The sequence below is a fragment of the Perissodus microlepis genome, chromosome 5, assembly GCF_051167445.1.
Source record: "Perissodus microlepis isolate ML-2025 ecotype Zambia chromosome 5, ASM5116744v1, whole genome shotgun sequence".
Classification (NCBI taxonomy): Eukaryota; Metazoa; Chordata; class Actinopteri; order Cichliformes; family Cichlidae; genus Perissodus; species Perissodus microlepis.
In genome coordinates, this window is record NC_140465.1 from 945509 (window position 1) to 958596 (window position 13088).

Sequence of the window (13088 nt, forward strand, 5' to 3'; positions counted from 1 at the left end):
CAGTTGCCATTGCATTCATGCTCATACAATGCCATGTGCTTGGCAAACTGATGTTACCGAAGCTGAATTGCTGGGACTTGCAAGCGACTCTGCTGCAGTGGTTGGGTCTTTAGAATTTTACCCTGTTCTTTGGTCAGGTTTTTTTTTTATCTGGTAAAAGGATAACTCGACAGACAAACCCAGTCTGAAGCAAAACTCCATTGAACAGTAGCAATTCCACAGTTCCAGTTAACTGGATGGCGAGCCAACCCAAGAGTGGTTAAGATTGCTGAGGTTGTATTGAAGCCAGAGTTTCATTTCCATTGTGTGTTGGAACAGATACCTGCAGGACTTCAAACGTTCCTTCTTCAACAGAGTGTGGTAGGACAAACAGTTAAACAAACATAGAACGGGCCCTGACGATCCATCAGTTATCAGACATTCATTCATACATTTGACTCAGAGAAAAGCTGTATGCCATCCATTCATCCATTTTCTTCCGCTTATCTGGGGGCGGGGGCGCAGGGGCAGCAGCCCAAGCAGAGAAGCCCAGACCTCCCTCTCCCTAGCCACCTCCTCCAGCTTATCCGGGGGAACACCAAGGCGTTCCCAGGCCAGCCGAGAGATATAATCTCTCCAGCGTGTCATGGGGAGATATTTTGTATTTTATTTTATTGTATTAAGTACATTTATTTGCAGCTGCGGTGTGTCAAGTATATAATTTTATGCACTGTTTATCCTGGTGTGGTCCTTCATTATTGATGTTTATACCTCTTAGATCATCTGATACTGGCCTAGTGAGAGTTTGGTCATTCTTGCTTAAAAACTGTAAGTAGGGTTACAATTTTCTATCAATTGCTTTTGTGTTTTTAGGACATCCTGCTGAAAATGAATTACAGTTGTCCAGGCTAGAAGTAATTAACACATGAGATAGTTTTGCAAGACAAGGTGTCTCTAATTTTGGAGCTATTGCTCAAATGCAAGTAACCAGTTTGCATATTAAACATATATTTTTATTTTCTTCAATGACTTGAAGTCATTTTTTGACCAGAATATCCTTCAATGTTACTTGAGGCCAAGGTAATGCCATCTAGAGTACACATCTAGTTAAACACCATATTTAAGGACACCGGTTTAGCACACTGGGATGAGCAGGCGACCATATGCCGCATGGCTGAGATGTCTTCCCCTCTCTCTCTCCCCTTGCTTTCCTATCACTCTTCAATGTACCCTTTGAAATAAAGCTGTAAAAAGGCCAAAAAAAACGCACCATATTTAAAGGATTTTTAGGGTCGCGTACGTAACCTCAGTTTTATCTGAAATGCAGTTTATCTAATTCATGTGTGTCAATAAAATAAACAGCAGGTGTAAAGGTCTTGCTTGATGGACAGATAAAGTTGGGTATCCACTGCACAGCAGTGAAAATGTATTATGTACCTTCTGATACTACTGCCTAAGATAAGCATGTATAATGCAAGGGTGTGCGTGAAGAATGTCAAGAACTCGTCCCTGACTCGAAGTGGATACTCCACCCTTTTCCGACCGAGAACCATGGTCTCAGATTTGGAGATGCTGATCCTCATTCCCGCCGCTTAATTCCAGTGCGACCTGGAGGCCATCAACCGATGAAGCCAACAGAACCATCATCTTCGAAAAGCAGAAATGACATTCTGAGACCACCCAAGTGAAAGCCTTCCATCACTTGGCTTTGCCTAGAAATTCGCCTAGAGATTCTGTTCATAAAAATTATGAACAGAATCAGTGACAAAAGGGCAACCCTGGCAGAGCCCATCACCCACCAAGAACGAGTTCGATTTATTGCCGGCTATGCGAACCAAGCTCTTGCAACGGTTGTATAGGGATCGAATGGCGTAGCAATGGGCCAGACACCCCATACTCCCGCAGCACCTCCCACAGGACACTCCGAGGGACACGGTCGAATGCCTTCTCCAAGTCCACAAGACGCATGTAGACTGGTTGGACAAACTCCAATCCACCCTCATGTATCCTCAAGAGGATAAAGAGCTGGTCCAGTGTTCCGCGACAAGGGCGAAAACTGCATTGTTTCTCCTGTATCTGAGATTCCACTAATGGACGGACTCTCCTTTCCAGCACTCTGGCATAGACCTTCCCAGGGAGGCTGAGGAGTGTGATACCCCTGGAACACACCCTCCGGTCCATCTTCTTAAAGATGGGGACCACCACCCCGGTCTGCCAGTCCAGGGGTACCACCCCTGATGTCCATGCAACATTGTAGAGGCGTGTCAGCCAGGACAGCCCTACAACATCCAGAGCCCTCAGGAATCCAGGGCGGACCTCATCCACCACAGGGGCTCTGCCACCAAGGAGTTGGTTAACTGCCTCAGTGACCTCACACCTGGAAATTGGCGGGTCATCCGACTCTGCTTCTTCCATGGAAGACGTGTCAGTGGGATTAAGGAGGTCCTCGAACTATTCCTTCCACCGCCCAACAATTTTCTCAGTTGAAGTCAGCAGTGCTCCACCCGCACTATACACAGTACAGGTAGAGCACCGCTTTCCCCTCCTGAGTCGCCTGAAGGTTTGCCAGAATCTCTTCTTCAGCCTGGTGGCTCCCTTCACCTCTGGTGTCCACCATTTGGTTCGGGGGTTTACTACCATGACAGGCAACAACCACCTTGCGGCTGCAGCTCAGTGCAGCAGCTTCAGCAATGGAGGTGCTGAACATGGTCCATTCAGACTCATTCAGATGTCCCCAGTCTCCCTTGGAATGCTGTTGAAGCTCTGCCTAAGATGTGCGTTGAAGATCTGGGGCGGACTGGGGCCTCTGCTAGACATTCCCAGCACACCCTCACTGTACGTGTAGGAGCACCAGGTCTGTCCAGTGGCCTCCCCCGCCACCTGATCCAACTCACCACCACTTGGTGATCAGTTGACAGCTCAGCCCCTCTCTTTACCCGAGTGTGCAGAACATATGGCCGGAACATATATGTTATATGTTTTCAGAAACATTGTGTGTATTTTTAATCATAACTGTGGTTTTACGTGGCTGGTATATTGTTTGAAGTCCACACTTTCAACACAAGTTGAAATGGAGACTTTGGGTCACTGCATCTTGTTGCTGGAGTTGCAATATGAGTTCACAAGGCTTAGATGTCCCTTGTAACATAATGTTAGACAGTCTGCTAGATGTCTGCAGTGTGTTATTGTATCAACAACCTCTGATATGTCAGTACAAAGCTTGTACTGACAGAATTTTCTTTTTGCAGTGAGTTCTCCTGTAAAACATTAATGATAAATTCCCAATCCAGAAGAAAGAACATGCACAACTGAAATCTACCTCATCTTTCAAGTAAGTAACATAACCTTTTCCTACCTGGAAAAAAACAGCCATGGCTGCAATGATTCTCTTCTCTCTGAGTGCTGCAGTGAGACTTTCAAAGTCATCTGAGTTATACATGTAGATCTGCATCTGTGGAAGAAGAAAAAACTGACATTAGTTTGTGAGACAGAAAACTAGTGAAACCATGTTAATTTATGGTGCTGTGGCTCAGGAGGTATAGCAGCAGTTCACATGTTGTAGGTGTACAGACACCCAAAGCTGTCATGAAATATATATATAGATTTATATACAATTTTGGCCACTTAGTTATGATGTTCCATGTATGCCCTGTGTGCTAGCATCTCGCACCCTGGTGCAATGTGAAGGATTGTCTCAGGGGCATCTTTACACAGCCTGTCTGCTTTTCCTGGTGTGGTAGACCACAGCCTCTCTGGATCTTAGAGCTTGCTCCTGTGCTGCCTCTGTGCTGTCTTTTAGTCCAACTTTATCCAGCCACTGGTAGGATTTCTGGATGCCAGCCACTTACTCTATCTGTTGGTGGTACATACTGTGCAGGGACCTGTCCTTGCATGGTTCTTCCTCTTGCTCCTCTTCTTTCTGGGATTTCTCCTGCCTGAGGTGTTCACTAAGCACACAGTTGGTTGTGACGATCTTCCTGATGTACTCATTGATGTTCATTGTTTCATCCTGGATAGTGGTTCTGCGGTGGTCTGCAATGTTGCCTTCAGATAGAACTGAGAGGATCGCCCTAACTACCTTCCCTCTCTTTGTTACCATCCGACTGCACTTCTCCACTCCAAATAACATTGCTGTATATCCTGGTGGTGTGGATCAGTGAATCAATGTCTTGTTCACTCTCAGCATCGAGCTTCAACCATGTTAAGGAGGTGGCTGACAACTGCTCCCTTCCGTAGTCATTGTCCGTAGCCAGTCTTGTCAATGATCTCACTGAGAGGGTTCAGGCCTATGCAGAACAGCAGTGTGGACAGAGCATCTCCTTGTTAGATCCTTAGTTGGCCTCTAATGTTGCTGAGTTCCTAATGAAGGCTCTTAGGGTCCTGTTGATATAAAAGAAAAAGAAAAAACGCCCCTGCCGGCATTCTATCCTTCGAGCTTGGGTCCTCTACCAGAGGCCTGGGAGCTTGAGGGCCCTGCACTGTATCTTAGCTGTTTCTAGGACTGCACTCTTCTGGAAAGAGATCTACGATGTTGTTCCTGGGATCTGCTGGAGCCACTCGCCTAGTTTGGGAGTCACAGCACCTAGTGTTCCGATTACCACTAGGACAACTGTTTCCATCACCCTCCACATTTTCTCGAGCTCTTCTCTGAGCCCTTGGTATTTCTCGAGCTTCTCGTGTTCCTTCTTTCTGATGTTGGTGTCATTGGGAACTGCTACATCGATCACTACGGCCGTCTTCTTCTGTTTGTCTACCATCATTATGTCCAGTTGCTTAGCCACCACCATTATGTCCGTCTGTATCTGGAAGTGCCACAGGATCTTAGCTCGGTCATTCTCCACCACCCTAGGGTGCATCTCCCATTTTGACCTCAGGACTTCCAGGCCATACTCGGCACAGATGTTCCTGTACACTATGCTGGCCACTTGGTTATGGCGTTCCATGTATGCCCTGCCTGCTAGCATCTTACACCCTGTTGTTATGTGTTGGATTGTCTCAGGGGCATCTTTACATAGCCTGCACCTGGGGTCTTGCCTGGTGTGATAGACTTCACTGAGCACGTGGTCGGTTGGGACCATCTTACTGATGTATTCGTGGATGTTTGTTGTCTCATCCTGGACTGTGGTGCTGACACTCACCAGTCCCCTGCCTCCTTCCTTCTACTTAGCGTAAAGCCTCACTGTGCTGGACCTTCCATGCATGGTCAGGAGCTTCCTTGTCTTGATGTCAGTGGCTTCTATCTCCTCCTTTGGCCAGCTTGTTATCCCATCAGGGTAACTGATCACAGGCAGGGCGTAGGTGTTGATAGCCCAGATCTTGTTCTTACCCTTCAGCTGACTTCTCAGGACTTGCCTGACCCTCTGCAGGTACTTGGTGGCTGCAGCTTTTCTAGCGGCCTCTTCGTGGTTCCCATTTGCCTGTGGGATCCCCAGGTACTTGTAGCGGTCCTCTATGTCTGCAATGTTGCCTCCTGGTAGTTCGATCCTCTCAGTTCTGACTACCTTCCCTCTCTTTGTTATCATCCGACTACACTTTTCCAGTCTGAATGAAATTCCAATCTCATTGCTGTATATTGCTGTATATTCTATAAGATAAAGCCGTAAATACGTGTATCTGAGTCTTCTATCAAAAGTTATAGCTATCTTTATGAAGTTGTACAAAAATGCTTTCTTTCGCCAAGACAGTGCTTTTCTCACTGTTACATGCATTTGAATGGCATTTTCACTCGAAACAAAGTATAAGTTTTCATCTTGTGAATAACCTGAAAATCTTAGCTCAAACGGCTTTAAAACCTGTTTGCTCAACACGGGGATATTGAATTCTATAAGATAAAGCCATATATACGTGTATCTGAGTCTTCTATCAAAAGTTATAGCTATCTTTATGAAGGATATCCTCGTTCATTCTTGGCATACAGCTTGATGTCATCCATGTAGAGGAGGTGGCTGACAACTGCTCCATTCCGTAGTCGGTATCCGTAGCCAGTCTTGTCAATGATCTCACTGAGGGGATTCAGGCACCATAGTCTGGAGTGCCACAACATTGGTGGGAATGCAGATGTTCAGAAGTTCTGGCCGCGATACTTAAGTATCTAGCTATCCCTACAGAAGACGAGCGAGCATAAGGTGAGTAATACTTTATAAGGGGCACATAATTTCAAATGCTACATTTGTATCAGCTCAACAAATATCAGTAAACACAGTGTTTATGTGCAGCTTGTTTCACACCGTATTTGCCACAGCAGCTAAAAATCCAGCTTCTGTTCAGAGACAGAAAAGAGTGAGAGCTAACTTCAATCAGAGATGGAGAAAGATGTAAGAAAGACAGGACAGGAGAAGAAGAAGAGCAGTGTTCAGAGGCATTTGATAAATTGCTCATTTAAAGCATGTAGTTTCTCATTTTTTAAATCAGATATTAAATCTGCACATGATGTGAATTTATGATTTTTCATTTTGTGAAACATCCTGCAAAAAAAAATCATGTATATTAACACTTCGTAGTCTAGTGCAGTGAATTGTTTTAAGGTCTCTGCCTTACAATATAAAGCACCTCATGGTAATTACTGTTTTGTAATTTGGTGCTAAATAAATCATACTAAATGAAACTGAATTAAATAAACAGTTTGGCTCACAGTAACATGATGGGTTTATTGAATTCAGTTGTGTACGTTCACAAAGAGCAGTAAACATCAGAGCAGCTGCAGCAGCAGGTCTGCTGATCACAGCCTGTACACTAAGAAAATCTACTGGAGCTCTCAATAGAAATTATTGTCAGTTTTCCCTAGAGCCACTAAGATTGTATGGTTCCTCCATTGGCTGAATCACATTTTAATCCCCGAGTGTGCTAATGTTCCTGTTGAGGTCTGGAAGCAAAGCCACGCTCTACAATGTAGGCAACAGAAAATTAGGCTATTTAAATAAAACCCTTCTTTTTCATGCTCATGATATTGACTAAAGTAAATGATTGAATCTCATTGAAACATTAATTCTCCCATCCATTTACAGTTTAGTCACAGACCATCGGCTTATCCACAATGTGCATATACAAAGCACCAGATAAAAAGCTGTTAGCCTCTCAGCTTTCCCAGCTCCACTTATTGTTAACAGGACACAGGCACTCTCTGACAGAGACAACTACACTTTTCGATGAGACTAAAATAAGCACAACTTTCAGCAACAATAGCCAACTGCAGCCACACGATGGAAATAAAGCAAATGCACAAATTGACAGGCAATGAGCTTGACGGCAGTGCTGCCTGTGATGAAAGGAAAGAGAAGAAAAAAAAACTCTGAAAGTCTCCGTGTGGTCAACAAGTGACACAAATCATGCCCCTATCGTGTGTCCCAATCAGAGATAGTCAGGGGCGGCACCTCTATGATTGGCCATGCTCCTGTAGTTGTCCCATAGTCCTTTGTGTGTACGTTTGAAAGTGCAGGTGGAAGAGGGAGGTGAGTAGCTTGAATAAAGTGATATCGATTCATGAAATCCTGAATCGACTTTTAAATATATAAATGTATTTTGCCAGAAATGCCAGAATCTCAGCAACCACCAACCAGCAAATGAGAGCAGGTAAACAGATTCCACACAAAGAGGTAAACACAGACCGGACCCGACGCATCAGAATCAGCTTTCTCTTTCTTGGCTTTCTCACCCAACGGCCCGTACACGGACACGCCGTTGGGGCTGACAGCCGACAGCTCACTGATTCTGATGCATCGGTGGGTCCTTCGCTTTGTGTTTGCGTCTTTTTTGCGCTAGATTCTGAGCTGCAGGTTTCGTCTCTCTCCAACCAAAATTCACTGAACCAGCAGCAAAAGAAGATCCAAACTACACTTCACATTTGATAAATGTCGTCATTAATTCCCTCTGACTTTTGCTGTTTTGCTTCCACCACAATAAAATCACACTTCATGCACAGCTCTCTCTCTCTCTCTGTGTACTTCAAGAACAGTTTCCCATCTCAAATCTCTGTTTTCTGCATTATTCATTCGCTTATTACCCACCAGTCTACCATTGTTTACAGCGCTCTCAGCCGCTGTCTTTTTTTTTTTTTTTTTTGACTTTTTTTTGATTTTTTACTGATCTCGGACAAGAAAGCCTAATTTCTACTGTTCAATACTGAAGAAATTTGTACTTTTTAAAATTGCAGAATAATTTTAAAGTTATCTGCTATCAAAATCCAGGCCAGGAAAATCTCCTTCACGTTTTTCTGTGTTTTATCTCAGTTACTTTGACACAAAGGCATTTGCTGTGATGTTCACACCTCTGATGAAGTCTCACATGTATCAGTACTGATAAAGGATCAGAATTTTAATATTTCTGACTGCCTGAGGTAAAATTGAATCAAATTGGGACTTCGTGAATCGGAATCGAATGTATTATAGAAATTAGTGATAATACCCAGCCCTAGTGGGCAGCCTAGGCCCGACAGGGTGGATGTAGCTGTGGGTAATGAGAAAAGATGAGAAGAACGATTGATAACCTTTTTGTTAAGTTAAGGCCTGATCCGTCTGAAATTCATAGCCAGTGCTCTGACACGGAGCCATCAACCTCTGAACGCTGAAAAAAGCACAGTGTATCCAGAAAACACATTATATGCTGCGATAAATGCACTGCCCAAGTGTCCTCTCTCCCCACTGCCTTTCAGCAGCAGGCAGCAGCAAACAGGTCGTCAGAGGAGGCTGAGATGATGATTAAGTTTAACATTGTCTACAATATTGACAAAGAGTGCCAACGCTCTTTAAACACAAACAGTTTTTCAGTAACTTATCTTTCTTGTAGAACTGTGCTCCAAATAAAGAACTTTGTGTTGACAAGATTGTTAGTTAATCATTTACAAATCAATATTGTCTGTATGGACAGCAAATTTTCCCCCACACTGAAAAAAAGGGACTGGCCATCTCTTGGGTTTATGTAAGCATCTTGCATGTATTTAACACAATTGCCTAATGTTTTAAAGTTAAATGTAACTATATAGTGTAAAAACTACATGATATGCAGAAAGGGTGTATTAAATTGTTCATATCATGTTCAGGTGAAGTAAGTCAATAATATAGCAACGTTAAATCTTGTGAAACCACGCGTGATTTCATCTCGCGGGCTTTGGATCGTGGTTTAAAAAAGGCCTCCATCTCAGTCAAGTCGAGCAGCCAACTCTACGTTTTTTGGTATGTCTTGATTTTTTGAATTAATATTTATTTAAATGTAGTTAAACGTCTAGAGTGTCGCCATGTAATATGCTAAAAAAGAGCCGTTAGCTTATTTGCTGTTTTATCTGTTGTCAAAGAATTGGCGCTTTTTCATTTGAATTTGTCTTTGGCACAAGAGCCGTAATATCACATTAAACCTAATTACGAGGCACTCATAACATAATTTGGTTTTCTGTGTGAATAGATTTGCCAACTGACTCTTCAGTTACATGCACCGTGGTGTTAGTGAGATTTTGGACATTGAACAGCTTTAGCTAATATCATCAGCGGCATTATGCTAGCTTACATCCCTACCCCTCCTGCCCTCACCTGCTGTCCTTTTGTTTTGTTTGGGTTGTTTTTTGTTTTTTTTGCTGCACATTGAGAGACGACCTCTATTCTGCATTTCACCAGGAGTCAGCTGATGGATTGTGGGTTCAAGGTGTTATGGTGAGAAAGTATATTCTATTTTCGCTTAAGGTTTCTGTAACTTAATTATAATAGATTTTTTTTAATTATTAGGTGCATGCATAATCAAACAGACCACCCTATTAATACAACTGAGAAATCCGAAATCTGCCATAGGTTTAACTTATACCTGTATGTATTGTCAGAAAGGTGATTACTGGACTCACATTAATGCACACTTGAACTAAAATGAGGTTGTAACTTGTGGGTTGTTGGGTTTCAAATCAGAAACAAATCATCTTTGGATTTTTTTAATCCCATAAGATCTGGAAACACAGTTTTTATTCAACAAAACATTACTGATTAACCAAGCACAGTGCCTGCTGTTATTTCAAAATAATTTTATGTCATTTCAGATAAAATGCAGCATTGCAGTGCATCCCTACAGTCAAGGTTTCTGACGGAGCTGAATTTCTCTCTGACAGTCTGCTGAAAGTGTTTGCAAAGTGATCGGGGGAACAGGGCACAAAGCTAAAGGATGTAGCTGCCATGATGACAGTAAGAACTTTAAAATTCTTTAACTACAAAGTGTATATGTATTGCATTAGGTCAGTAAAAGATTTTTATGCTGCATCCATTGAAACAGTCAACTATTACCTGTGAGTACTGATTCCACTAAAAGGATGCCATAATTTTCGTCATGCATTTACTGGCTCACTGAGAAAAATTTATCTTTTTTTAAAAATATATGTTCTGGAAACTATATATCCATAAAGTTGATGTCAAACAGGAACTTTTGATATTGCTTTGTAGATGCTGGTGTTGCATGTTGACTGGTTTAAAAAGTCAAGAGTTTTTGTCTGGGATCATTTTCTTCTGTGCTACTGAAAATTTTGAGTTCACAAATCTCTGTTTTCCTTGTTATAATACTTAAGGATGACATTAATGCTCGAAGGGAGTCCCTCATCAAAGTGCTCCGCATCTGTGTGAAAGACAATTGCAACATCTTGGTGCAGGAGTTCATGGTGAGTGTTTTATGAGTAGATTGTGGCTTTGCAACATTTAAAAATGCATTTAGTTATCCACTTGATCCTCATTGGACTGGTTAGGACCAGTAGTCCTCTTTAATAATTTGGCTACATGATTCCAGTACTGAGATTAAAACACAAGGTTAATTTTGTCACACAAGGGTCCAAACACTCCACTTTTTCTCCATAACCCCCTATTATGAAAATGGTAAAACCATCCATTTTGACAACTCTGCCACAAAGTGAAAAACATATTGTGGGGAACTCCAGGCCTCAGGGGCCGGTGTCCTGCATGTTTTAGCTGTATCCTTAATCGAACACAGCTGATTTAAATGGCTAAATTACCTCGTCAACATGTCTTGAAGTTCACATGAGGCCTGGTAGTGAACTCGGCCGCCGGCCCTTGAGGCCCCACCCCCACCCCTGTATTAGGGGTCACATCGGTGTGAAAAAACTTTAAATTTGTCATTCTAGTGAACAAAGGAAAATCCCACCAATATTTACATTAGCTTTTGTTTGAAAAAAAAAAAAAAGACCAACTGACCAACAGCTAACCAAATTGTGGGGCTGAAAGTCTAAATTCTAACATCTTCTGAGTGACATAACCTGGATTTCTGATGGGCCGGTGTCTTTCTAACAAAAACTAATGTAAAGCATTTGAAATTATTATGTTTTTCACCCTCTTAGAAACTCTGTTAGACCATGAATGGCAGCATGGCAGGCCACTCTTTGGCTATAGCTATTTACTATGTTGCTTGCATTGGTTTAAATTACTCTAACATTAGAACTGGTAGATTCAAAAGAGATGAGTTTAAAAAGGAACCTTGAAGAAATGTTTTGTGTTTAACCAGGACTTGACTGAGGCCACTGCACAGATTGAGAAAACCACAATGAACATCTGTCTCCAGAGATGCGCCAGGCAATGACTTTTCTGATGTTGGCATCATCATCGAGGGTATAGTAGTTCTTCAAGATCTGGATAACGTGACCTTTGCAGTAGCCATGCTGTTTGGACCTTTTTTATTCCTTCAACATGAGTTACCCATCACAACTCTGCTACACTTTTGAGGTGATTCAAAGGGTGGTAATGGAGTTGGATGCAACTCAGCTCTCAAGAAAAGCTCACAACTAAGACAAAACTCCTCCTGCAAGGAAAGCTCACTGTTATGCATGCAAGGTGATCAGCTCTAGGTGAGAGGACATTTAAATCTCACACTTGTTCTGCTGCATTTTTGAAGCTCAATTCCAGGAACAGATCGCAGGGTTCATTTTTATATACTCTGCAACTGCCATGAGGACGAGCCATTTTTTTTGTTGTTGTTTGTTTTTCCTTTTGCTCTGTACAAGTTCTCTGTTTGTCTGTTTGGCAGCATTTTTCAATTTCTGTTTGTATTTTTTCTTTTTTTTACTAGTGAAGAGATGTAGCGTGAACAGTTATACAGTCTAAATATCCCATATGGGTCGTGTGAAATGGTATTTTCAGTTTCTTTCAGTTGAAGTAAAGAACGTTGAATATTTCTAAGTGTGCTGTTTTGAACCAACATGTCACAGTATGATCAGTGCTGTAATTTTTGACAGTCATTGTATCAATGTTATTTTTGCATCTCTTGAATAAAGGGTTTGACCTGCAAGTGCTAATTTCTTTAGTTATTGGGGTAAAATGGGTAATGTTAATAGGAAGGTGTTTGCCAATTCAGTAACCTAATTTAATGTTAATGGAAACTAACATTACCTCAAATTGTTTAGTTATAATTGTTGTTTAACTGAATCTTGATGTCAGAGGCCTTAAGCAGAATGTTTTGTATTTTTCTTTCCCAAGATGGTTACCTGTAACATTTTTCAAAAGAAACAGTCTAATTTCTTTGCTGTGATTGATTCCAGAGAACACGGAAGAACTGACATTATTTAACTGTTGATTTATATAGATTCAGTAGACGAGTAATGTCAGTTTAATTCTTTACCTACTGTCAATGCAGTGAAATTAGACATTTTGTTTTGAAAGGTTACTGGTGGATGCCAGCAACCATCTTGGAAGAGAACAATACAATCTGTTATAAGGCCTCCATTTGAAAATTGTGTATTTGATACTAGAATATAATAGCAAAATGTAATTTGAAGACAACATGTAGTATTTAAGTGACCAAGTAGTATTGGGTAAAAGTTATTGAATGGTGTTGGGATAAAGTGAGAAAATTGTAAAATTTTCCAAGCGCTCAAATTACTTCATCAAAACATGTTTAAGTCACATTTTATCAGCACAAATTGCACAGGTTTATTGAACATGAATAAATTGTGTTAATTTAACTCAATTGTTTAGGTTGCTGCCAAAGCAAAACATCTGTGTGCAACAAATGTCCACTATTGAATTAAGTAAATCCAACAACATATTTTTTTCAGTGCAATGAAGTGTACATTCAAAACTGTGGTGTTAAGCGATGTGGTTGAAAAATTTGGGTGCGCCTAAGTTAAAGTTAGGTGCACCAGT

General features: G+C 41.7%; 1 protein-coding gene and 1 long non-coding RNA gene across 3 annotated transcripts in view; one reads left to right on the plus strand and one right to left on the minus strand.

The window, feature by feature from the left end:
• LOC146386340 (receptor-type tyrosine-protein phosphatase gamma-like) overlaps positions 1-13088 on the minus strand; it is a 362095-nt gene that overhangs the window by 109460 nt on the left and 239547 nt on the right. For both annotated transcript variants that reach the window (XM_084927312.1, XM_084927311.1), the window contains exon 5: positions 3335-3430. In XM_084927312.1, the coding sequence (XP_084783438.1) occupies positions 3335-3430 (96 nt within the window). The remainder of the gene's footprint in view (positions 1-3334; positions 3431-13088) is intronic.
• LOC146386341 (uncharacterized) lies at positions 10050-11994 on the plus strand. The gene is made up of 3 exons (XR_014800200.1): positions 10050-10133; positions 10511-10600; positions 11455-11994. It is a non-coding gene; the product is annotated as an uncharacterized LOC146386341 (long non-coding RNA).